The following is a 27681-nucleotide window of genomic DNA, read 5'->3' as shown; positions in this document are numbered from 1 at the left end:
CCGGGCGCGAGCTCACAACTTTCTTCCTGTTCACTCTAAAGGTAACTGTCAGCGAGCCGGAATTTGTCGACGATCCTGCTGCCGTAGCAAAACTCTGGGTGTGGAGAAGTGAAGGAGGAGAGGGAGCGGTGACGCTGGTGTGGCAGCTGCAGGGGGACGCCATCGATGACCTTTCACCTCTCAATGGAACGATTGCCTTCACTGAGGTGATGACGAGTCAAATTTAGTCCCACTTTTCTTTGAATATCAATGGAAGTATATTCGTGCCGTTAGAATATTTGATGGTTTAATTTAACATTTCAAATGTTGAAACTTTAAATTACTGTTAACTACTACTGTTTACTACTATTAAATTCCATTGAATGGTAAGTAAGAAAGAAAGTAATAGTTAACTAATTTGTAAAGCACCTTTCTAGACCAAGGTCACAAAGCGTTTGAACAATCAAAAGCAATACACAGGTAAAAATACCTTCAAATTTAAAAACTCTTAAAGGCCAAGACAACCTAGAGACAAACACAGGAGTCCCACAAAATAAAATAAAAGTCTGCACGAATAAAAAGTTATTAAGATGCTTCTTTAGTAGTAGAGTGGAGAGCATAAATAGTTCTGAAAGTAAGAAACAGGATTTTAAAATTGATCCTGAAAGAAACTGACAGCCAGTGAAGAGTTTTAAGGATTGGGGAAATGTGCGTTCTTCTACTAGAGCGGGTCAGAATTCTCCCTTAAAGTTTTGTATTAACTGCAGGCGAGACAGCTCCTTCTTGTTTAGACATGAAGATAAACTGTTACAATAGTCTAAACGAGAAAACACAAACACATATAAGATCCAGATCGTGTTGTGACATCATTTTCCCAAGTTTAGAGATTTTTCTCAGTTGAAGAAAACAGTTTCTGGTCAGTTTTCTGCAGTGTTGAACTAGAGACATGTCTTTGTCAAATACAACACCCAGGTTTCTCAGGCTCAGTATTGAAAAGTATCGAATATGCTTGTTTAAGAAATGAAATTATAACATTTGAATATTTTCGAAATTAACTATTTTTTCTTAGAGTTTGATATTCTTTTCCAACAATTCAAATTTACTTTTTTTAAATTCAATATTTTTTTTATATAATTTTTAATCTTTTAAATCAAATATGAAAATGTAAAAAAAGAAATTGTATTTTTACAATTATATATATATAAGAAAATGATTATATATCAACCTTCCAATATAGAAATTATTGGATTATATTATATAAAAAAAAAGAAAAAAAAAGGAAAAATCAATGCTAAATGCTATAAAGAAGGTTTGCATTTTTTTGTTGAATTCAAGAATCCAATATTCTGATGGCACTGATATACTTCCATAAATAACTGCTTGTTTACCATCAAGTTTGTACATATTTACAGAGTGAATCTTTGAAAACCATTTCTATTCGGGCACTTGAAGACGCCATATTGGAAGGAGACGAACACTTTTACGTTCGTCTGTCTCCAGCAAGCGGGAGTGGTGCCGTTATTGATCCATTAAACGGTCAGTTTGCATGATTTTCACTCTAGTTATCAATGATTTGGTTGAATTTGCTCACATAATGGCCCTCACCGTCCTCACCAGGCGAGGCCACCGTCACCATCAGGGCAGACAAAGCAGCTCTGGGAGTCGTCGGCGTCACTGAGACCTCGAAGAACATCCTCATCGGGGAACCTGATGGAAGTTACAACGGCACCGCCGTGGTCAGGTGAGACGCTCAGGCTCTCATCGAAATGGACTCTTATAAACTTTTGTTTCCTGTAGTCTTGTCCGGGGCCCTGGTGTGTATGGAGAGGTTCAGCTTCACTGGAACATCACTCCGGCGATAGTCACCGAATTCCAGGATCTATCCGGCACCGTGACGATGAGAGACCGTCAATCTGAAGCCTCCATCATCCTGCAGGTGACGAGGATGATCAAGATTATGCTTTTTTTTCAAGCAAACCATCACCTGTGTCTCATATTCTTGATCCCAGGCTCTCGATGATGACGTCCCGGAGGAGAGACTGGACTACATGCTCACCCTGACATCTCTCACCCCTGGACTGGAGATCAGTCCCAGCGCCAAGAATTCCAGAATCACCATGGCTGCCAGCGACGACCCGTACGGTTCCTTCTCTTTCACTCAGCAGGGGATTAAGGTGACGGAGGAGGCGGGATCGGTGAGTTTAGAAACAGAAATACATTACATACAGAAGTTTTTCTTCCTTTGTCTCTGTAACTATAGATTATTTCCTCAGGTCAACGTCACAGTTTCCCGCTCTTCGGGAAGTTTGGGCAGCGTGTCTGTGACCTACCAGACCTCCAGTGTCACGGCCACCAGTGGCCTAGACTTCTCTCCAGCGTCGGGTCGCCTGATGTTCAAACCGGCCCAGACGTCACAACAAGTGTCTCTCCAGATTATCGATGATGAAATCCCAGAAGGGCCCGAACTTTTCTTCCTAAACATCACCAAAGTGGATCTTATGAACATCAGGTACATCTAATAAGATGTATAATAATGAAGTTATATAGGAAATAAATACTTTTGACAGAAGAATGTATTTTGGGAAGAAAAAAAAAAAAGATATGTTTTATATACATTGAAATAGAAACTTCAAATGATTCTCAGAATAATTCAATTTTGATATAAAATTAAACAATCGTTCAACGCTTGACTTTTTTTTCTAAACTTGCATCTGTGTCTCCCTCTGGTGGTCAGTGCTTTGGACTACACGTTGAGGGATTTCGGCCTCCAGCTGGACCAGCCTCCCGTCATTGGCGAAATCTCGTTTTTTGCAGTCGAAATTGAGAAGAATGACAACATCGAGGGCGTCTTAGAATTTAGGAGCGACTATGTTAACATTTCTGGTGAGTCAAAACAGTCCTTTAAACGATGGAAACACCTTTTAAAATCATAAACTCTTTAAGTGGAATTCTTAAATTCAGAAATGTACTTATCATCAGGAGAAACCATTTAAAGAAAGTTGTTTTTTGCAGTGGAGGAATATCTTGGGACTTTGTTCATCCCTGTGGTGAGGAGTGTTGGCTCACATGGATCAGTCTCAGCTGAGTTCCTCACAAGAGGACTAACTGCGACTCCAGACATGGATTTCATCGAGACCAGTGGCTCCGTTTATTTTTCTCACGGCCAAAATATCGCCTACATAAATGTTACTATTATAGATGACATGGACAGGTACGTGTCTACTCAATATATTTATTTAAATCAAGGTTTAAGCTTCAATTTTCTTCCACAGCGAACAGGAGGAGGTATTTGAGGTCCGGCTGGTCGGTGCTGGAGGTGGGGCGGTCCTGGGCTCACAGAAGGTTTCCAGGATCACAATAAACAAGAGCGACTCTCTGAGCGGGAGGGTGCAATTCCTCAATGAGAGTTTGATCACTTTGATCAACCAGAACTACACCCAGAAACTCAGCCTGGTGCTGGAAAGAGTCGGAGGCTCCATGGGAAATGCAACGGTAATAAACAAAGATGACTTTTTTCATTTAACTTTTATATTTACCTGTTTCTCTCCGACAGGTGTTCTGGATGATCCGAGGTCCCAACGGCAAAGATGTGCTGCCGTCGATCAACTCTGACATCGGAGAGCCCGTGAACGGCTCCTTCTTCTTCAGCGACGGTGAGGAAGGCAGTCGTGCTATAGAGCTGCTGGTCCTGCCTCACGCTGAGGTGGAGGTGGAGGAGACGTTCACCGTGGAGCTCGTCTCCGGAGACATGGATGTTGACCCACAGGCAGGCAGCGTCACTCTGAAGGTTTGTTCAGTAATGCATCTGCAGAAAAATTAATTAGGAATTAATGCAATGATCATAGTGCTTTACAAACAAAAACATTTAATGATTAATTATTTACAGTCACTTGTTTCTAAAACTGTGCAGAAAAAAGTTTGTCATTTATGTTCCCTTTCGTCTCACTTCCTGGTTTTATTGTGAAGTCCTGATTATCGTCTCGTTTACTTCCTCTTGTGCTCCTGATCTGATTTGTGTCACCTGTGTCTTCGTCTCACCTGAAGTTCAGTTGGTCAATGATTTTTGATTTTTGTCAGTGCCTTTTGCCTGTTCTTTTTGTTAGCCTTTTTTGTTATTAAAGTAGTTATTCATCATTCTTGTCTCCTGCCCCAAGTCCTGACAGTTTAAATGTTGCTGAACATTATCAATTGTCTCTTCAGTTTTAAGTACATTTTGGGAGATTTACACCAGAAGAGTTAGATTTTACCTAAACACTGCTGTTATTATTCATCCTTTTTTTTTAATTCACAACCGTTTATTTGAAATGTTGAGGAATTTAAAAAAAATAAATTGTTATAGTTTATACAATATATGTTTTTTTTTTATTATTTTATTTTATTTTCGTTTCATATTATTTTACTTGTTTAAGTTTTTGAAAAACGTCTAAAGGAAACTTTAAAACATGAAGCATGTTTTTTGTTTTGGTTTACTAAATCTAAATGATGCAGTTCATTCATTATGAATCATTGAAGCCACTTTATGAACTCTTGAAGCATAAAAAACAAAACAATCTAAAGGGTCACAAACTTTTATTTAGTGAGATACAAAAAAAAAACACCTTGGAAAAACACAAAGCATAATCATTTCAGTTCGGGCTCAAAAAAAACATTAAAAAAGCCTCAAATATTTGTGCTATTATAGTTTATGTTGTGTATCAAAGTTGTTTTTCTGTCGTCCAGGTTGAGAGGTTCGGAGATCCAAACGGTATCGTGCAGTTTACAGAGAGTTCTCTTGGAGAGCGCGTCTATAATGAAACCACAGAAGAAGAAGGGCCGCTCAACATCACCCTGCACGTCACGCGCAGGGAGGGAGTCATGGGTAACATCCAGGTGAGTTGAAATATTCTCTGATACTTTTGTCCTTCTCGCTGACTTCCATCAATCCACACACGACTCAGGTCTTCTGGCGGATCCAGAGCGACGCTGACATGACGGGCGACTTCAGGGCCGCGACCGGTTCCGTGACGATCACGGACGGTCGGAGAGAAGCCGAGATCGTCGTGACGCTGATGCCTGACGATGTGCCGGAGCTTGAGGAGATCTTCACTGTCCAGCTCACATCTGTGGTGGGCGGAGCTACACTTGATGCCACACGCATCAGCACCAACATCAGGTTCGTCAAGATTTTACATTAAATCTCTTATTTAAAATGTTATAAACTATTTTTAAATTGACTGAATCTGTGTGTTATTCTCAGGGTTCTTGCTAATGATGACCCTCACGGCGTCTTCTCCTTGAGTCCGGAGAATCAGGTCATAGTTGTCACTGGATCGGGGTCAGAGGTCAGCCGAGCGCTGGTGCTGAACGTCACTCGTCTGGCGGGACAGTTTGGGAACGCCAGCGTGGGCTACAGGGTGAGAGGTGCAGCGAACGAGGTGATGGACGTAGACATGGTTCTGGGCGAGCGAGCCGAGGGACGTCTGGTCATGACGGAGGGACAAACTCACGCCGCCGTCACGCTGCCGATAGCCAATCAGGTGAGATCAGAATCTTTTTTCAATTATTTGTTTTCAGGACTTTCATCCAGTTTTGTCTTTTATTTTTCCGGGTCAGTTGTTCTTGTCAGCGGACGAATCCTTCACAGCTGAGCTCACTGATGTCAAACTGGTCGGGCTTGAGCTCGATCCTCCACCTCGCCTGGATCGTGAGACTAGCGTTGCTACGATGTCTGTCCCTGAAGACGCTGCGAGCTCCGAGGTGAGTCAACATTTTTGTGGTTTCTATTTTGACATCTAGGGAACTTCCATTATTTTTTTTCTTTTACGTATTTGGAAAAGAAAATAATGATTTGGAATTTGAATGTTGATACAGTTATTCATACTTTTTTTTTTTTATTTGACACAAACATATGTATATTTTTATTTCTCTTGTTTATTTAATTTCTGTTTCTGTTTCTCAGTTTCTTTTCAAAAGTAGCACCCTCTTTTATGTAGTATAAGCAAATATTTTTATTAAAACAAATAAAATAAAAGTTGTTTTTCAATTCTTAAAGTCTCAAAGCACCTAAATAATATAGCAGGAGAAAATATTTTTACTTAGTGGAAGAAAAAGGAATTAAAACAGAATCTAAATCAAATCCCTAAATGAAAATAAAGCAGGTGAAAATATTTATGGTGAGGATGAGTCGGTATAATCATATAAAACTGAGAAACGAGCTGACGCTGGCCTGCGGAAAATCCAGCATATAAGTACGGCTGTGAAATAAAAATTTATCTGACACCCCAAATAACCTTAAAGTACAACCAAATATTGTCATTTATAAAAAAGAAATGAACTCGAATTAGATGAAAATATATATTTTTAATTAAAATGTAAATATAACTCATTAATTTTAGGTTGTTGTTTTTGCTTTTTTTTTTTTTTTTTTGATGAGATGAATATTTTGCTTTGAAAACAAAAAAGTTCCAAAAAGTTATCAACAAAACATCCTATTCTGATCATTTACTTGCTCAAACCTGATTCTTTAGTGTCTCTTGAATGAAAAAAAAGTAAATGTTTCTAAATATTTCTGTCCTGCAGGTTGGATTTTCCTCGCTGGCTCTGCAAATTTCGAACGTAGACACAGGAAAAAGTGAAGCCCACATTATACGACGAGGACTTTTCGGGGATGTGACAGTCCTGTGGAAGGCTGGCTATCCTCAAGGACAGTTACCACCGGGCTTCAGCCTCGGTTCTATTTCCCCGTCCGAGGGTAAACAACTGGACCGATCTCACTTGGATCTGAGCGTCTTCTAATACTATGTTGATCTTGTAGGCTCGGTGACTCTGGCCCACGGTGAGAAGACAAAGACTATTTCTCTCACTGCCATGGACGATGGTTCAGGTCCAACCGCTCACGCTGTACATCTGACCGGTTCCTCGTCCAGTAATGTCAGACTCAGGTGATCATTTGACCTTCAGATTCATAAATAGCATCAATTTTAAAGCATTTTAAACGTTTAAATCTCGCCTCATAGGCCTGGATTCACGGTGGCAGAGGTGGAGCCTTTGGGAATCTACCAGTTTTCCTTGGATTCCCGGCGGCTGGTCATAGCGGAGGACATCCAGACCATCACGCTCTACGTTCAAAAACTCTACGGTTGTCGTGGAAACCGAACCGCTGTGTCCTACACGACCGTGTCGGGCAGTGCAGAAGCAGACCAGGACTTTATCTCAGTGCCAAACGGTCAATTGTTGTTCGACTCGCCTCGTAAGACGAACGCTTCGTTTAGTCTGGAGATCCTGGACGACTCTGTCTCAGAGCCTGAAGAGTATTTCCACGTCAACCTGACCGACGTCAAGGTGCTCGACCCGGGTCCATCCTGGGCCGACACCATTCCTCGTCTGAACCCTCAGCACAGCTCCGCTGTCGTCACCATCTTGACCAGCGACGTGACCGGAGGAGTGCTCAGTATCGGACCTTCACAGGTTCAAGTGCCTGAAGATGATGAGACCCTGACGGAGCGGAAGGTCTTGCTGAGGGTGCGCAGGTCCGGCGATGAGGAGGCAGCTGTGAGCGTGCGGGTCCGAGCTTATGGAGGTGTGTGTTTGAAGTACAGTTTATCAGTGCCATCAGAGAATTGAAAGTTTTAATTTGACAAATGTTGAAACCTTTTTTAGTTGATCACCAAATTTATTTATTTTAAATAATTGAATATTATTAATATGTATGGGGTTTGTCTTCTTTTTTTTAAATGTTAGAGTTAGAAATTGTAATTCCTATAATTACAAAATGTTTTAAATTTCATCATTTAAAAAGAATAATGTAATGTAGAGACTTTTTTTATTACTATTGGAATTTAAATATAAAAATTGTGTTTAAATTTAGCAATCTAAGGAAAATAATTGACTTTTTAAATTGGATTAGATTATAAAAAACAACCTTAACAATATACAATTTATTTATTTATTTATTAATTTTTATAAATGTATTTAATTCAATACTTTGTTTTGGTTACTTTTTTCAATCATTTATTTTAAATAATCAGATATTTTCCAAATGAATGATTTCATAGAGAATGACACAAAGAGTTTGATATTATATTTCCAATAATAAAAGTTAAAAATTCACTGTTTTATTGGTGTTCAGGTTCTATTCATTGGCCATTAAAAAGAAATGATTGAATTAAATTATTCAAAAAGATAATCAAATGCTAGAGAGCTCAGTCAGTTCTTTGTCTCTCTCTCAACAGATCAAAGCACAAAACCTTTCCCCTTCACTCTGGACCCTGCTGGTGTTCTAGCGCAGGAGAATCTGGACTTCAGATTGGAGTCCACAATCCTGTCTTTTCAGGAGGGTCAGAAGGAGTCGGAGGTCGTCCTTTTCATCCTGGACGACTCGGAGCCAGAGGGACAAGAGAGCTTCTACATTTACCTGAGTGATCCAGAGGGAGGCGCTCAGATCACAGACGGTCCTGACAACGGCTTCGGTTCTTTTGTCAAGATCACCATCCTCGGTAGATACAACTACTTTTCACAATAATGAAGTGACAATGTATGTGCGTTTCAACTGATATTCATCACAATTGTTTATTTCTTTGTGTTTCTTTGTCAAGATAACAAGCCTCTGTAAATACTACTACTAATAATGATAATAACAATAATTAAACAAATGAAACATTTATCCAAATTATTTGTTTCTTTGTGTTTTCACAAGCTGATATTGTTTATTTAAATCAGTTGACATTTTATTCGAATGTGCTTATTAAATTTATAATTTACTATACTATTTTTTTTTTTTTTGTCAAAACATCCACAAGATAGTGGCAAGTCCAAATAGTCCTATCTCAATAATGTTCATTCAACACAGTTGAAGACAGAGTGACTGTGAGATGCACGGTAAATGGAGGGAAGATATACAAAAGAAAACAATCAAACTAATTAAATAACTAAATTTAAAAAACTGAAAGAACAAAGTAACTAAAAACTCTGATGAAGAAACTGCCAGGGATCAGGTGTTACCAGGTAGATCTGAGCAATGAGCTGATGCTGGTCAACAGAAAATCCAGTGTAGAAGCAGGGCTTTGAAAATTGTCAATAGCAAAATGCTTCTTGATTTTAACATTTTTAAGAATATCTACCTCACCTAAAACTTCAATATTTATTTGTATTTGTACACTCTATATATGTCTTATAATGTGCTCCCCAAGTCTCAAAATTAAATATGGGCTTAACATCTCTCACTTCCACTTATTCATTTGCAGGAAGTGACTTCCATAACGGGATCGTTGGTTTCAGTCTAGTTTCTCTGATGGGTCAAGTCCTGGATGAAGACTCGGACAACAGAACTGCTGTCTTGCAGATACAGAGGCAGGAAAACAGGTAAACAAAGTCAACATTATGTTTTTCTTCTGATTAAGTATTGAGACATTTTCTTTCTGTTCAGAGCCTTTGAAGACTTGCAGGTTCTCTGGAGAGCTACGTTTGACAAGTCCACTCAAATTCTGGTCAATAATGGAGTTAACTTGGCCCGAGAATTGGTGAAAACCTCGGGGACTGTACTGTGTCGCAAAGGAGAAACAATCTGCACTTTTGCCGTGCAAGTCCAGGACGACAAGGTTTCTTTTACTCATCATCTAACATCGTAAGATTCATGAAGTTCAAATAGTTAATTAGTCTTTCCTGCAGACACCGGAGTACGAGTCTTGGTTCCTGGTGGAAATCTTCCAAGTGGGCTCAGGCGGGGCCATTAACGAAACCACCCGTTTCGCCAACATCACGGTGACAGAGAGCGACAGTCCAGAAGGAATTGTGCTCTTCGCCCCGGGCCACCGCATCCCCATCGCCACCATCAGCGCCACCAGACTCATTCTTCAGGTCTACAGACAAGGAAGCACAGCTCAGGCCATGTCCGTGGATTATCGCACCCTGGTGAGTATTAGATTCGACTGTGAAGACGACTCGAGGAGAGAAAATGGGAAAGTAAATCAAATTTTAAATGTAGGTCAATGTGATAACAACGACAGAGGCTGTAGGTTAATTACACCGTCTGCCTCCTCTGACCCACTTTGGTCAATTATTGGACGATTTGTTCCGATCTCACAGCTCGCCTGACCTCCCTCAAATGTTGTTCGACAAGATCATCACTCCAACTAAACGACTGCGAGTAAAGCTTTATAGGTAGTTGTGCTCTTGTAACAATATTATACCTTGCTTTTGGCAGTGGACAGGGTCAACAGAAGAACCCACAGTAATCCTCCTGTATTGGTTTTATGACTCTGAAGAACACATATTGCTCAACTGTTGTGAGTGGCCTAAGGAAATACAAAGCAAATACAATTTAAAAAAAGCCTTATATTGATAGGAAAACTTGTTTACTTGAATAAAAGGGAGGATTGGGCAATCTGTTGTAATCAAGGTTATAAAAAAGTGAATGAAAAAATAATTTTATTTTAAAGTTTTACTGTTTTTTTAAATTTACTTTAAGGGGACAAGATGAACAAAAAATCAAAAGAGAATATATATATATATATATATATATATATATATATATATATATATATATATATATATATATATATATATATATTGATTCCGGCTTTGCAGATCAGATAAAGAACACGCTATACAGAGACTTTCAAAAAGGGTAACACAGAAGTTGAATGGAAGAAATCTAATTGAAGTGTTTGGTAAAGAAAGACAAAAACTGATAATGAATCTTCAAAACTTCCAAAAATGAAATAAGTACAGATTCATATTTGTGTCATAAACTGTTACGCACATTTGCATCTTGTTCTTCCCGCGACCAACATGGCTTAAACATTTTTTCCCCTTGTGTGTTTGATATTTGTGTATTTGTAAGAATCTAGGGATACGATACGTATCACAATATATGTAAGGTAAGGTAAAACTTTATGTGTGAGGATACTATATATTGCAATACTGTAAAAGAAACAATATATTGTTCTTCCAACTTTTTCTTTTTTTTAAATTCATATGCAGTCCTATTAATTATTGATACAGTATTGGAAATAAAAAATTTTGCGATATATTGTTCTATGAACATCTTCTTACACCCCTGGTGTTTGAGTTTGACAGCTGTGGAATAAGAGAAACATCAAGTGAACATAGTGAAGGTGACTTTTTTTTACATAGAAAGTTGTGTTCCAGCTTGTTACCAGCTTTTTTATGGTGTCTGGCAACTCTGCTTCAAATAGCACTCTGAGAAGAGCAGATCAAAAGAGAGGACCGAACACTCTGTAAAAATCAAAGCATCACTCGCCTGGACTGACGGACTTTCATCTCAGGGTGGTTTTTGTAGAAAAATGGGGAGCAAGAAAACACTTTCCATTGATTCTCAAATCCCTGTCATCCTGCAAAAACACCCGAGACATCCCAACATCAGTCACTGACCTGAGTGATGTTCCTATTCTGAAGTTGATACTTTTCTTTTTAATCTTTTGAAACATAAAACGATGTCATTTGTCTTACAGGAGCTTCAAAGTATTGAGACGTTGGGTCCTTCAGAGATCAATCCTGCGAAAGAAGGGATGGATTTTCCTCAACAAAATGGCAGATTAAAATTCAGCATGGGCCAGCAAAACACATCACTGGACATCGAGCTGACCCCTGACCTGGCGTCTTCCATGCCCACACCCAAGCGCTTCCAAGTGGCGCTCTTCAATGCTACAGCAGGAGCCACCATCCACCCGGAGTTTGGTGTTTCTAACGTGACCCTGGTGTCAGATGCAGCCAGTCAGTCGGTTTGGGTCTTACTGGACCAGCTGCATCGACCCCTCAACACACTCACGTTAAACCAGGTGCTCCACGGACTGATCGATAAGGTCGACAACCATCTCAGTCGTGAGCAGATGATTGCTGTTCTGGAAGGTTTGGGCAAAGTAAGTCAGTCACAGTCCAATATATTAAAATTGTGACATTATTAACAATTCATATCATTCAGGGACAGAAATCAACTTACTAAATTTGTGTCTTTGTGGACATCAGGTACTTTCAGAGGCAGAAAAGGCGCCTTTACATGCGAGTAGCCGGAATCTGACCTACGGCCTGCTGTGTGCCTTGGCCAGCCCCAGCAGAGTGGACACTCGTGGGATGAGCCATCTCGCCGACGTGGCCGAGAGATTTGCCTTCACACTCCTCAAACTCAACAAATGTCAGATGTAAGTATGGCAAAATATACAGTATATAATATATTTGCGTTTGATTAATGCCCTTCTTATACGCTGGATTTTCAGTGGACCAGCATCTGCTCGTTGCTCAATATATTTTGTATGAGATACTATATGTTTGCTACTTGAATTATTATTCTTTAAAAAAAAGTCACCTTAAAATGTGGAATCATTTTCCAAAAATGTATTTGAGTTGGAAAAAGAAAACTTCCTTAATATATATTTTAATAGTATGTCAAATGAAAATATAACAGTGATCCGAAGTCTTATACAATGATGGAAACATTTTTAAAATGTTATATATATTTAATATAATAAGGGATAAATAAATATTGCCGGATTAAAACATATATCCATATTTAATTGTCTTTCATAATTACTAAAAGAAAAAGGAAATAAACAAAATCCATTTAAATAATAATATATTAAATTACAACATGAAAAAAAGGGAATCCAAATAAATACAATTAAAATACACACTTTTCTTTTACATTTCACTGGCTCTCATTCCCCATGTATTTATTTTGATATAGAATTATCCAATTACTCTCCATCTGTTTCCTCCAGGCTTTGAAACAAATAATTTTCCTTGAGATATTTCAGGAAAAGAACTCTATACTCCTTTAGTTTTTTCAGATTTATCCTCCAAAGTGTGTGTGATTTTACCCAATGAATGAGTGCAGTTAGTCCTTGGAGCCATTGAGCAATTGTTTTACATCGTTTGTGTTTAATTAAAAAAAACATTTTTCCCCAGATTATTGTCAACGTATGCTTATGTGTGTTAGCAATTAATTGTTTTAGTAAGATACATTAGAGATTATCCAAATTATTAAGCAAAAATATTTGTTTAAATCTACTTAGTAACATTGTTTTTTCCCATTTCTTCAGCGGAGGGACGATCATGGACTCATGTCCCCACATGTCCATCTCATATTTCCGATGGGAGCCCCGACAGATCAACGGGCATAAGTTCCGAGGACGTAACGGCGACTTCTTCCAGCTTCCTGCCACTTTACTGGCGGTTCCTCCGACCTCACCTTCCGGCTGCAGGAACACCGTCGGAATTCAAGTGACAGAGTTCAGAACAGAGAACTGGTTTTTGACCAACGATACAAAGACTGCTCTAAATGGAAAGGTAAGGAGCTCGAGCCAACTTTTTTTTCTACGCTTCAACAGCAGGGGGCAGTGTTGCTTCAATAATGAATGTTTACTTTGCTTGTGTCCAGGTATTCTCAGTCAGCCTGCAGCACAGGGTCTCAGGCCCTCTCTCTGAGGGTAACGAGGTGATCTATAGGATTCATTCATCTGGTCAACAAGTTAAACCTGGACAATCCAAGTGCCTTCTCTGGAATCAAACAAGGTATTTAAACCTTGAATAAACCTGAATCACTCAAGATTGTGATTCTAGATAATTGTATTATTTTTGCTTATAATGAACCATCATGTGCTTTGATTCTTCGTAGCTGGGCATCAGCCGGTCACTGCAGGCTCGTGAAAGAAAGTCAGGACTACGTGGAATGTGCCTGCTCCCACTTGTCCATCTACACTGCATATGCTGACCTTAGCACCACTGCCACTTATAACCAGGCCTTCTATGCCTCAGGATTCATCTGCATTTCAGGTGCCAATTTTTATCGTCCTCTTTCAGCCATTGTTCATTTGTTCAACATTTATTTTCAATATTAATCTTTTTTTTTCCTATAGGCTTCGCGTTGGCCATCATATCCCATGTGTTCTGCTCTCGCTTCCCCATGTTTGCTGCCAAACTGCTGGTTCACATGATGCTGAGCTGCCTTGGAACACAGGTATTTTGTTTTTCAATCTTTTCCAATATTTAGCAAGATATCATGACTTTGGTGATACGTCTCTAAAAATTGAGAAAAAAAAATCGAGCAGAAAAGTTTATGGCTCGGCTGACGGTGTGAACACAAAGGTATGTTCAATTTTATGAAGTCTCAAAGAATGAGGAAAAAACAACATTTTAAATAGTTTAAAAGTTTCCAAAATTGTAACTTCTAAAAATCTAAATAAAGCCTTGTGGTAAAAAAGAAAAAAAAGATAATTTCCTGGCAGAACATGTACACACAAAGTTTTACCAAATTTTCAGTATATGATTTTCTCGGGAAATCTGAAAAAAAAGATTAATTTTTTTAAATAAAAAAAGTTGGAAAAATACAAAAAAATGAATGCTCTAAAAGGTGATGTAAATGCAGCAAAACCAAAGATCATGTACCGTCCGGCCCATGTGAACTGAAATAACTTAATACACATATTAACACTGAAGTGTTAAATATGTGATTTTCTCTGAAGTCTCAAACATCAAAAAAAGGATTTCAATCCAAAGGAATCTATTACCACATTTTGGATAAATTGGTTTTATGTTATTTATCCACTTATTACAACCATGTTTTACATTCACATTTAAAGAGTAACATTGAAAGTTTGTTTTCAGGTAAATGTAAAGATAATTGTCTTTTTTATTATTTAGAGTTCTACATTATGCCACAATCGCTTTTTAGAGACTGCGGTTTATGCCATCATGTTCATATTCACGTTGTTGCCTCGTTGTCCATTCTTTCTTGGATTTCAGATTCCATACATACTCAAGAATACATTGAAAATGATGAATATGTGAACTATACAGAAGCGTATACATCCCATAATGTCAAGAAAGGGGGGGGGGGGGGCAGACGGGGGGAAAAAACGGCACAGTGACTCGTGGGAAAGGAAAATGAAGTATTATCTGTCAGACATCAAACGACAAACAGTTTTTCTTTTGTAAATGTGCACAGGAAAGACTTCCCGTTATTAAATGTCATCCGTGCCCCTTGACAACACAGCCATGCCCCCTCCATTAATGAAGGTTGATAGATATGCTGCTTGTACGTCGGCTGGTGCCAAGTACGTGTGTTGCGTGTGTGTGTATGCATGCGTGTGGAACCGGTACTTTTCCACCAGTCCCCCTCTCTTTGGTTGACAAACATGAGCCCCTACTAAAGCGGACTGTCGTTGGGGGCTGACCACCATGGGCTAGACTTGTTTATTGCCCAAAAAAAAAGCCAGCTCATGAACCCAAGAGGATGTTTGGATGGAAATTTCCACAGAGATCCATTTAAAAAAATGATGCATATCCCTTTGTGACGACAAACAAATGATCTTTAAAAGTGCTAAAGCGCATCACTCAAATGTCTTGGATTGATCGGCGCTCTCAGGAAGGCATAAATAAATCTCTAAATCTCCATATTTATTCGTACATAAATCCACATCCTGTGATGGATTAAATGTAATTAGTGGAGAGGATATCACCCAAGCTTGTTCTCTCGCCATCGATCACTCAACTTCTGCTACAAGGTTATGACAGAGTCGGACTTACTGTTGGCTGTGATTAACCACGGATGCTGCTCCGACAAAATGAAACTTTGATTTATTCACTCCGGAAGAAAGATCAGAAATCCTTAATTTAGTGGAAAAAAAAGAGTAATAAGTCACAAACACATGTTCAAACAACCATAAGGCATATTCACTAAAAGTAGTAACACTCAAAACTACTGAAATTAAATAAAAACCTGACCATTGTGAAGGTCTTCAAAGACATGTGTGACACTATGATTATTTTTAAATATGACTTCACAGATTGTCCAAGAAGGGAAATAAAAAGCATCAACATATTAATACTACAAATAAAATTAACATAATTAGCACCACATACGATTATCTGACCCATGAGACCCATAATGATCACATGAGATACATAATGTCCCCATGACACTCATTATGTGAACATGAAACCCATAATTATCACATGTCATGCATACTGTGCCTATGACACCCATAATGTGCACATGACAACCTTAATTATCACATGACATGCATAATGTCCACATGACATACATATTGCGCACATGACTCTCATTATGTGCAGATGACACTCATTATGTGCACATGACACCAGTCACATCATAACCCATAATTATCACATGACATGCATAATGTCCACATGACATACATATTGTGCACATGACTCTCATTATGTGCACATGACACTCATTATGCGCACATGACGCCCGTCATAACCCATAATGATACATAATGTGCTCATGAAAACCATAATGATCACATGACATACATATTGTGCACAAGACACTCATTATGTGCACACGGCACCCATACTGATCACATGACATGCAGAATGTGCCCCTGTTACCCCTAATGTGCACATGGCATGCAAAATACGCCCATGACACCCATAATGTGCACATGACACCAATATTAATCACATGGCATGCATAATGTGCCCATGACACCCATAATGTGCACATGGCATGCATAATGTGCCCATGACACCCATAATGTGCACATGACACCAATATTAATCACATGGCATGCATAATGTGCCCATGACACCCATAATGTGCACATGGCATGCATAATGTGCCCATGACACCCATAATGTGCACATGGCACCAATATTAATCACATGGCATGCATAATGTGCCCATGACACCCATAATGTGCACATGACACCCATAATGTGCACATGACACCCATAATGTGCACATGACACCAATATTAATCACATTGCATGCATAATGTGCCCATGACACCCATAATGTGCACATGACATTAATATTAATCACATGGCATGCATAATGTGCACCTGCCTATAATAAGGTGCACATGACACATCAGAAGTTCCCTTGATATAAATAAATGATCACATAATGTGCATTAATTCATTATGTAACATTAAAAAGTAAAAACCATGTGTATGTATAAAGTGAATATGCGGTTTAGTTAAATAAAAAGTATTGAAAATAACTTTTCTTCTCTAAAATCCTTTTCAATCTAAAAAAAAAATCTTGGTTGATCAGCTAAAGTTTTTTACTTACAGCTGAAGGTTATTAGTTTAAAGCTTCTCATTAAAACCCATGTTGTTGAATCAATTTCCCTGATACTTTTAGCAACATCACAATTGTATATATATGTTTAATTGATTTTATAAAATAAACAGTTTCCTGCCTATACTTCTAAGACTAGCTGTTAAAGAAGAAATAAAATAAAATCTCAATATAGTATAACAAATTATGAAAATACAGAACCGTATACTTGAAATATTATTGGTATATTCATGCTGCAAATACCTGGAAAATACATTAATTAACGGAGTTTATAATTAGATATTTTCATAACAAGTCATACACTTGAAAGAAGTTAATGTATTTTTGTTTAGCGGTTAAGAAAAGTAAGTAAAAGTGAGGAATTTCTGTCGCACCACACTTGTTCACCCAGGTTTGCGTTACAACCTCGGTTTGTGTTGTTGCACATAAGGAAGCAGCAGAATCTGCAGAGAGACATTCACCCCAACAAATGTTTGTCCTGAAGCTTTGCAAATCTGCGCAGCTGCTGAACTCACTGCAGCAAGACAACTGAAAATTGTGCGTCTACAGTGGAAATTTACCATGCAGGCTTGTGTGTGTGTATGTGTGTGTGTGAGTCCGCCGGGCATCTTTAGTTCTATACTCTGCTGTAATATGCAGACTCTTGGACCATCATTAGTGGAGGTTGATTTGGTTTCCAGGAACCGGATTGCATAATTCCACAGTCACGTAATGAAAGATTCAACTGCAGGTCACAGATGTGACGGATTGTTTTGAGGAAAAGTTTAACTGAAATAATAAGAGAATGTCGTTAAATTAACATGTATTTTAAAGAGGAAGTGATGGAGAGACCGTCGTGTTCTCGTGCTCCTCGAGTGTTTACAGTGGCGGTTCTTGTGTTTTACTGTGTGTTTGGGAACTCATATTCTGACGCTGAAGAGTTTCCTGTCAAGACCGGGACCAGATCCAGCTCTCAGGACTTGGAACACACACCATTTTAAACCTTTTCCACACGGCAAAAAAAAAACAAACCCACATCCCCACTTCCTCTGTTTCATGAGGGTAAATACGCAGTTGGAGCGAGTGCAGGTTTCTAAGAGTGTGTTCTGGGCATACGTGTTTGGGAGGCAGGATGGGGAATTTAATCAGGGACGCCGTTTCCCATCTTTTGAAGGCGACGGGACTTTATAAATGGCACAATCCAGGAACTGCACAGTAGATAATAAATAATGCTGGTGACTCTTTTTTCCTGGGGAAGTTTTACCCGACTCGTAAATCATAAAATACAAGAATAACCTTTTGTGGCGCCGGCATAATAGTTTGGCTCAAACCTTTCTGAACATTTATAAGGAAACACTCCCATGGTATGAACTCTATTAGGGTCATTTCTGTATACAGTATAGATCCTCAGAGAGGTCTTTGCCATGGTGGTGCCATGTTGGAACTTTCAGATCACACAGTGAGTGTGACATCTGTACTACAAAATTGAACACATATGTACACCTGAGACCTCGTAAAATGAACGAGTCACATGACATTTTGGTGGAAAGATGACAAGCAGTGCTCAATTTGGATATTTAGGGGTGTTTTATACATTATTGGCTGTATATAGAGTTATTTCGAGGAAACAATATATTTACACTGTTATATAAACTTTACACAGACTACTTTCCATGGTCATTTTGTCAGTGTTCTACCATGAAAAGATATACTACAGTATATATTTTAATTAGTATTGTTTTGATTGTTTAAGCGCTTTGTGGCCCTGGTCTGGAAAAGCGCTCTATAAATATAAATTACTTGCTTAAAAATCTGCAGAAATGTGAGGTGTACTCACTTTTGTTGCCGGTGGTTTAGGCATTATTGGCTGTATATTGGCTGAGTGTTATAAATGTAATGTTATAAATGTACACTGTTATATAAACTTTACAAAGACTACTTTCAAGTGTCATTTTGTCAGTGTTATAGATATATTAAAAGGTTTACTCCGGGCACTCCGGTTTCCTCCCACAGTCCGAAAAGATACAGAAGTTGATTGAGAACTTTGGGGAAAAATTGTCCTTAGGTATGAGTGTGTGTGTGAATGGTTGTCTGTCTTTGTGTGCCCTGCGACAGACTGGTGTCCTGTCCAGGGTGTCCCCTGCCTCTCGCCCTATGATACTGGGATAGGATTCAGTCTCCCTGCGACCCTAGTAAGGGATAAAGCGGTAGAAAATGAATGAATGAATGAATCTGCAGAAATGAGAGGGGTGTACTCACTTTTGTGATACACTTTATATACTGTATATACAGTATATATAGCATACTATACTATATATAATATCACAGTCTAGTGTTGGAATGCAGGGGTATTTGTATCACTCAAGGATTCGTAATGTGACATCAAGTCTCTGTGCAACATGTGTTTTTTGGCTCTCAGTACCAACTATTGTGTGTCTAAACCAGGGGTTTCTAACTCAACTGATCGGCGGCCACCAAAGGAAAGTTCTTGACAAGGCTCGGGTGGTTTTTTTCTGCACATTTTTGATCCAAATTCGATTTTTATAACTTAGATATGCTTTGAGTTTGACCTAGTTTCACATTGTCATTCTAGATCTCTAGATCTAAATGGAATTTTGTTCATAAAGGGGTCAAAATCTTGTAGCAAACGAGGTCATGGGCGGAACAAAATGTATGTTTAACAAACTGTCATTTGAAGTAGAAATGTAATATTGTCTTTTCCCTTTCAGAGGCTCAATCTCTCCCAATTTTCTCTCAACTAATCGTTTGTCCTCTGCACCAAACACAACTCACTCCTATTTATAGTCTCTGTAAAATTGTTGATAATCATAATCTATGTTTCTTATCTTGAAAATTTCGTTTTTTGTTTTTTTTAATAGTTTTTCATGTGAACATGAACACGAATCTCCTTTGATTTTGAATTATCCGGCCACATGCTGTGAGTCACTCCACCGTGGGCCAGTCGTCAACAAAACTCTCTAAAAGAGATGAACAAAAATTCAACCAAACATTCAGGCAATGCATTTCAATACTGTGAAACTCAATTTGATGTTCCGAATTAGCTCTAAGTCATTTGAAGTTGCAGTTGTCTTTCTACATAGGAATGTTTAAGGAAGAGTTTGCAGGCACATGCTAGTTCTACAAGTTTGTAATGCCATGGAAACGTTTTCAGTCTTGACTACATCTACTCTTTTTGGGGAAACGTTCTCTTTTTTATTTGACTTAAACATTGCACATGCAAAGCTGCATGTGCATTTGTCGCCCTATGCACGGGATTATCGATCTTCTTTCTTATCTAATGTAAATTTATCGTCCGTCCACTATAGACTCTGCCCTTCCCGGACTCTCACTCCTGCCAAATGTGTGTTGTCCAAACAGATGGTGACCCAATGCTTCCATGAACTCTCCTCTATTTCCAGAATAAGCTCAGTAAACAGCAACGAGAGGCCGCACCAGTCGCTCACCTTTGTCAGACTTTTGCCATCAGCGTTGCGGTGGCATCGGCACGTGCAGCGTTCGATGCTGATCGTTGATCTGCTGTGAACGTCGCCCATTATTGTTGTCAACATTAACATTTGTAAATGTGATGTTCATATGAAAAACTGACTCGTGCGTCGAAAATAATCATTAAAAAAAGACGATGTAGCCTTTATCAAGTCCACGATGAACCCGGCTCAACCTTGCTCTATTTTTGGAGTTTGTCGACTTGTCACGGCTGTACTTTGTGAGCGAAGTGAACTTTGCTTTGTTAAAGGGCTGTCAGGCACATGTTCGCCCTCTCTAGACAATATTTGCTCTAGTTTTCTAGGCTAAATCGGATGGTTATAGATCATTTTTCAAACGTTTAATGAGTACATTTAGCACTTAAAATTGAAATATCATATCGCGTTGTGGCCAATCCTTTAATTTTCCTGGGAAACTATGAATCAAATAAATAAGATAAAGAGCCAGGGAAATTAAAACTATATAAAATAGGGAAGGAAATAGGATAAGTATTGGTTTACTGGAAAGTTGTATCACCATATATAAGTAAAAAACAAATGTGAACTTGATTGAACAATACAATTATTTTTTTAAATATTCCCATTTTTTTCTTGTCAAGTGTCAGCTTCTCTGAATATCTATGAACTCCTGTCACCAATTTCAAAACGCAAATTGAAAAATATTCACCTGTAGAGGGCGCTAGAGCTCCACAGTCGAGTCCAAGTTCAACATCAGCTGAGGCTGAAGAGTCTGATCAATGGCTCCTCTGAGCTCTCCTGTTTTTATTAGTGAGCAGTTTGGCATATCAGCCAGATCCTGCTCGGAAATAAAGATGGTCCGTCTGCACGTGAGAGTTGCTGGTTCAATGGCCCGCAGGTCGCTCTGAGTTAAAGATAAGTTTATAGGTCAGTGGTTTGTGTGTGCATGTGTGTGTTTATGATTAATCCGACAACTTGCTTTCCAATAATTTTGTACTGAAAGTTTATTTTAACTGTATTATTATTATTATTTGCTGCTTTGATAATAGATTACAGTTTTTTTTAAGTTAAATTATGCAAAACCTGCTTAGGTTGTTACATATAATTGATTAAACCAACAATAATGCTGTGTTTTTAGTTTTAGTTGAAGTGTTTTTGTTGCTCCCATTAGGTGCATCCACAGCTAAAGTTGAGCGAGGACGACCTGCCGAGCCAGTTTGTTTTGGGAGCTGACCTTGAACAGCTGGTTGCAGTGTTTTTACAGTCACGCACGAGCACACAGATCCGTGTGTGATCTCCGCTTGGACCAGCCATCAAAAGATGCTTGGAAATGGTGATGACTGAAGGGAAATTCTGCACGCTATAGGTGGATGGTGTTTGCTTGTTTATGGGGGGGGGGAGTCAAAAGTGTGTTTGATTTCGCCTCCTTGAACTGGAGGGTGGTGGACGTTAGTGGCTGACATTGATGCAGAAGTTTCACATCACTTGGTCCAAAGGATTTCTGGTTTTCGTTACATCATATGTAATAAAAATCGTCGCTCGGTAATTTTTGGGGTTGTTTGTACGTGAAACAAAGCCGAAGGGGATCGAATGTTTGTTTGCTATCAGCTGGTTCAGCAAGTCTTCATCAGACTGAAGTTCAACCCCAAACACCTGTGAACTTTACTTCAGCCGTCTGACCTTATCTGACTGGAAGATCTAATGAAAGCAGTTTATCAGCAAACATCCAGGAATGTTATTGTCGCGAAGCGAGCCAGACGCCAACGCGTACCAGCGCGTTGTGTCAGCTGATTTTCGGTAAATACGAATTCTACTGAATTCGGCTGTTTTTTTATGTGACGATCTCCGGTTATCTCCTCTCTGTGGGTGTAAGATTTACGTCCTGTCCCCGCCACACACACACACACACTCTGCCCCACTAACCCAGCAACCATCCCCGTGTGACCTGCTTACCACGGCTGGTCCTGTGCACATAAACACTCGGCAACCCTGGAGCATGTGAAGACTGCTGATGCTTTAAAGCTTTAACAAACATGCTATAAATAATCACTTTAGAGAGAAAAAGGTCTTATTATTAAGTTTATTTCTCAATCTTAATGTAGTTTGGCCTTATGGGCACATGTGGGTTACATTGATGGTCGTAGAAAATGAAAAAAAACAACATATTTTTGTTTGGCTTTTACATGAACAAAGGCTTAGGAGGAAAGGGTGCAGGCTGAGGCTGGAGCAAGCTAGATCAGACCGGTAGCTGTTAGAGGGAAGGGGGGAGGTGAAGGAGAGAAGTGGGGGATGTGGGGGTAGAGAGAGAGAGACTAGGGTGCTGCGGAGGATGTAAAGAGATTTGGGGGTTGGAGAGGAGAAAGATGGGAGGCTGGCGGGCGGGAGGGAGGGAGGGTTAAGTGTTCTGGACTCAAGACCGGATGGATAGCCCTGGACGGCAGACAGCGAAGGCCCCCCCGTTCAACCAGTGATGTAATGCATCGGGCAGATGCTATTTTTAGCCATCCCTGTCACGCCGGCTTCGGAAGCGTCAGCACACACTGAAAATCGATCATTCGCTAAAACTCGGCGGGAGGACGAGCGACTCGCAGCGGTACAGACCGGTCGCTGCTAACCTGGTTTTCTTCCTGTGATGTGCAGCTGCAGCGGTTTCTGTATTCGCTGATTCGATTTTTTGTTCTTTTGACTTTTGTCATCTTCAATGACACTATAGACGGTAAAGCAATGTTGAGACCGTGAGATCTATACGAGGTCAAGACGTCTGTCGCCCTTAAAACCAGTGGTCCACTGCTGGTGGGTCGGCACCAGATATAGGTCACTGAGAAGTTTTCGGTTGATGGTGGGCCTTTGTCTAACTTGCTTTTATTTTTAACCTTTAATGTTTTAGCAGACCAAACTGTGTCATGTGATATTATTTACCTCAGTTACTACCTATAAAAAGGTATGACTTTTCCTACTGGAGTTTTATAAAGATATTTTAGACATGAGTTTCAAAGACATAATAAGTTTCTCAAAACGGTACATTGTGTAAGAGCTTAGGTTCAAAAGTCAAATCTTTTAAGGCACTTGAATAAGTTGTTATTTTAGGAATGGTGGGTTCCAATGCCAGACTCACTGTTGAGAGAGTCACTGTTTTAGACCATTGCATGGCCCTTTTAGTGTAACCATGCGGCCATAATTAGGATATAAAATCATGATCATAGTAGAAATATTTTGAACAAATACTAATCCAATACTACAAGTTCTTAGTTCAGCCTTTCTTTGTTGAGTTTGTATGGTCTCTGGTGCTTGCATTGGTTTGTTCTGGGAACTCCAGTTTCCTCCCACTGTCCAAAAGACCTACAGAGGTTGGATTGGGATCTTGGTTTAGATTTTCCCTACATCTCTCCCAAAGTAGAGGCTCCAGCTGCAGGAAATGAATGAATAATAAAAGTGGTTCTATGTCGTAGTGCAATGTTTTTTACGTGACACATTGGACTAATATATTAGAAGAATAGAACAAAACTGAAGAAAGGAAAAGATCCTGCTCAGGGCATTGTTCTTTATTTTGGCGTTACAGCTACAGTCAACTGATATAATGTATCCCCTCAGAGAATTTAAAGTCCCATCCCTTCTTTTAACTGTAATGTGATGTGTTGTTTTTTTCCTGGAGGCTAAATTTAAGCACAGGTACCTCCTTGTTTGGTGTCAAAATATGTCATTTACTCCTCCCATAAACTGCTGACTTTAACACACACACGCGTCAAAGATTATTCCCCTTTCAAGTGCAAACATTAAACGCCTTTTTCATCTTTTTTTTTGTATCAACTTAGAACATTATTAGATTAAAACCTTTTAGATCAACATGATTTTTTAGAATTCTGCAAATCTTGTACACTAAGGTTGAGCATTGAATGGTCAAACATAAAAACGTGATCTCTATCTATTTGGACTTCAACCCTCAATATACAAATATTTGAACGGGCCTGAAAAGTCTTCCTATAATAATTATTGTCCCAGCATTCCCATCAGCTCAGTGTTGACTTATCTACTGTAATGGGAAGAACGCCTTTGTCTGACTGTGCTGTCCTCTCCTGTGGACTCATGCTGCATCTAGATCAGCAATCTTTGCACAGCTGAATGATAAAAACCTGTTTTTCCTGTTCCTGCAGACACAAGAATGTGCAGGCTGTCACATAACCCAAACTACATCGTCATGTTTGTAGAGTCAGGGCCCTCCCTTCTATCTTTCTCTGCTGCCTGAGGGCCCGAACAGGTCGACTCCCTTTTCTCTTACGAAACGCAGTTTCGAGGCCAAAGGACGAAGCCCTTAGACCAACTTTACATTTTCACCCGGTCGCCCCTTCAGCCTGATAACCCTCTAAGAGCTGATTATGAGGTCAGAGGTGACGTGTAACTGACATACATTTTTTGAAGAAGCTCTGTCAACTTTGAAAATGGACCTCTATAGTCGTATCTTAAATGTTTAGCTGTGCTTATTAATGCTGATATTTCTTAAATTATACAGAAAATATCATATTGAATTGACTCTTTGATTATACGTCAGACACTTTTCTGGCTTCAAACTTTCGTAACCCACTGATGTTGAAACAAGTTAACCCATCTACTACACTCTCCTCTTTTTTTCTCACTATATCCTCCCTCACTCTTCTCCTTATCCATCTGTCTACCCCCCCATCCTTCCTCCCAGAAGGTCAAAGCAGGAGGCCGTCAACAATGAGTCAGGTTCTGCTCGAGGTTTCTGCCTTCTAAAAGGAAGTTTGTCCCTCACCATAGTTCACTGTACAGTGTTTCGCTTCTTGCTCTTTGTTGAATTGCTGGGATCTATTTTTCCTTAATCAACTATAGTCTTACTTCAACTGTATAGTGTCTTGAGATAACTTTATGATAAGACACTTTAAATAAAATTGAATTGAATTGAATCTAAGTGGAGAAAGCCTCTAAATAAACACTCTTTTCTAAGAGAACCCTTTTTTTTGTATTCAGCTATTTTATTTCAGTTTTAAATGTCCTTTCTAACTAAAGAAAACAGGGCATTGAACAGCGTGTTGTGCTTCAATTAATGCAATTGTTTCTTTTGTTTTAGATGTTGGCAAACAGACTTGAAAAACTTCTCATGTGGGAATTACACAGTACAACTTCCTTCCTTCTTTATTCCTCATTTACTTTAGTTTCATCTCAGTGAGATGTATGTTATAAACGTATAAATAAATGGTGATGCTTTGTAAGTGCAGTGGACAAAACCAAAAAAATAGTTGATTGATTTATATTCCCTTCTCTAGCTAAATGAAAAGCCACATCTGTTTGGATTTCCAATATTGCAACTTGATTAAAATTATCTTTTATGATGAGAAACCTCTGGAAAATCTGGTGTACTACGAGTGACGGGTGATGGGTTGAAGAGCAAAGATGGCAGGACAAAATGTCAATCCTAAATTACAAGTTACAAGTTTCAAAAATCCTTCAAATCTTTTCTTCCTTCCAAGGATACTTCCATGAAATTCTGATGTGTATTTGGTTACACAATACATTACAAAAACAGATGGTACTTCTTTCCTCCCGGATTCATTTTGATTCCTGTTATCAGGACATTTCCTTTTCAGAGGATGTTGGAAGCTGCACACCATAAACTCTTATCTGGAAAAAATTGGTCTGAATACTATGCTTTAGATTTTTCAATGTTTTCAGAGAAAATAATCTGACCTGATTCATGGTTGTGGTTATATCACGACTAATAAAGATGTCAGTGATTAAGATAAGGAACATCATCCAGAGACTTCAAATTAGGGTAAAACTGATTGAATGAGAGGAATATTGTGGGAGTGTTTTGTGGAGGGAGAACAAACACGGAAACGATTAAGATATAAGATAGAAAGAGCCTCCAAAATGAAATGACAATATTACATCAGACTCATACTTCCTGTTAAGTAAATGCACATTTTTGCTTGCGACCTTGACTGCTAAGAGATTTTAGTCCATTGTGGGATTTGACTTCCCAGATTTAGGTCTTTAGTCCCTGGAATCTAGAAATTCATTTGCTTCCAAAACACATAATACTTTGCAAGAAATCTGACTAAAATTTTGCCGTGACTGGTACCAGTCGCATTCGTAACCACAAGATAATATAAATAATATTTGTTCTAATCATTACTAATTAAAGTACCAGCCATTATTTATGAGATACAAATTAACGTGGAAGCTGCTATGGGTTAAGATAAAATAGAAAAAAACTGTGAATATCTGAGCTACAGGGCTCTAATTTAGTTTATTTGCTTTTCAGCCCTTTGCGTTCTCAGAGAAATACTTGGCGGACATTTTGAGCTTGAAGAAGTTTGAAGTAGGACCCGTGTAGTACCTATTAAAGGGTAACCAAACTGACAAAGTGCCCTTTATAAAGATATATTTCTGAATGAAAGGTGTTTTATTTAGAAAAAAAGACGGGATTTCCTACAAACAAGTAATAACATGTGACTTTTGACTCATCAAGATGCTTGTTTCGGTCCAAAAAAAAACTAGTATATGAGTAAAACAAACTGTATGTGGGACCATCTTGAGTCCAGGGTTCCCGGTGATTCAGCATTATTGTGAGTTGGATTTTTTCAGGTCATTATATTTTATATATCTTACCTGAACGTTGTTATGTCAATATAATGCCAGCTTCAAACCGGTTGAGGGGATGTTTTCTTGTAAATCCACTACTGTTTAAGAACTACTTTTCAACAGCTTACTTATTATATTAAACAGAAAAAATACGAATGACTGTACAGTTTCCAGAACTCTCTCAGCTGCTTCCGTGACTTGATGAGTGTAGTTGTGAGCGAGCAGATGGAGTCTCACACTGTGACTTCAGTCCACTCAAGCCGCCGCCTGCCAAACCATCAGCAGTTTGGACAGAAGTTACCTTCCTGTGATATCCCACCCACTCACACCCTGCGGCCACGGAGATATTACTGGAAGCCCAGTCACGATCCATGTTTTTTTAAGGGGGGCGCCACTGGCTTTCCTCTATACTCGACCGGGAAGCACATGAAGCGTGATTATGACATAAAGGATCCAGGAATAGAACGTCGGAAGTGAGTTGTGAAATACGAAGCTATTGTTCCTCAACTTTTTTTTCTTCTTATAAACATGTTATCTTTAATAAAGACAAACCGGTTACATCTGTTTCCATCGTTACCGTGTTGCCAGACACATGAGTCACGGTGTTGCGCAACATCT

General features: G+C 39.0%; 1 protein-coding gene across 1 annotated transcript in view; it reads left to right on the top strand.

The window, feature by feature from the left end:
* The window catches only part of adgrv1 (adhesion G protein-coupled receptor V1), a 90110-nt gene that overhangs the window by 39968 nt on the left and 22461 nt on the right, over positions 1-27681 (top strand). The window contains exons 61-87 of the mRNA XM_087794698.1: positions 42-206; positions 1392-1515; positions 1597-1720; positions 1777-1915; positions 1989-2174; positions 2253-2488; positions 2714-2862; positions 2992-3190; positions 3252-3471; positions 3533-3766; positions 4699-4848; positions 4917-5131; positions 5216-5495; positions 5572-5715; positions 6538-6709; positions 6773-6899; positions 6975-7537; positions 8190-8453; positions 9201-9318; positions 9383-9554; positions 9625-9867; positions 11430-11837; positions 11944-12116; positions 13014-13260; positions 13352-13485; positions 13589-13746; positions 13830-13930. Of these exons, the coding sequence (XP_087650824.1) occupies positions 42-206; positions 1392-1515; positions 1597-1720; positions 1777-1915; positions 1989-2174; positions 2253-2488; positions 2714-2862; positions 2992-3190; positions 3252-3471; positions 3533-3766; positions 4699-4848; positions 4917-5131; positions 5216-5495; positions 5572-5715; positions 6538-6709; positions 6773-6899; positions 6975-7537; positions 8190-8453; positions 9201-9318; positions 9383-9554; positions 9625-9867; positions 11430-11837; positions 11944-12116; positions 13014-13260; positions 13352-13485; positions 13589-13746; positions 13830-13930 (5445 nt within the window). The remainder of the gene's footprint in view (positions 1-41; positions 207-1391; positions 1516-1596; positions 1721-1776; positions 1916-1988; positions 2175-2252; positions 2489-2713; positions 2863-2991; positions 3191-3251; positions 3472-3532; positions 3767-4698; positions 4849-4916; positions 5132-5215; positions 5496-5571; positions 5716-6537; positions 6710-6772; positions 6900-6974; positions 7538-8189; positions 8454-9200; positions 9319-9382; positions 9555-9624; positions 9868-11429; positions 11838-11943; positions 12117-13013; positions 13261-13351; positions 13486-13588; positions 13747-13829; positions 13931-27681) is intronic.

This window comes from Callionymus lyra, chromosome 1 (assembly GCF_982586985.1).
Source record: "Callionymus lyra chromosome 1, fCalLyr1.hap1.1, whole genome shotgun sequence".
NCBI classification, from domain to species: domain Eukaryota; kingdom Metazoa; phylum Chordata; class Actinopteri; order Syngnathiformes; family Callionymidae; genus Callionymus; species Callionymus lyra.
This window is presented reverse-complemented; position numbering and strand designations above follow the sequence as displayed.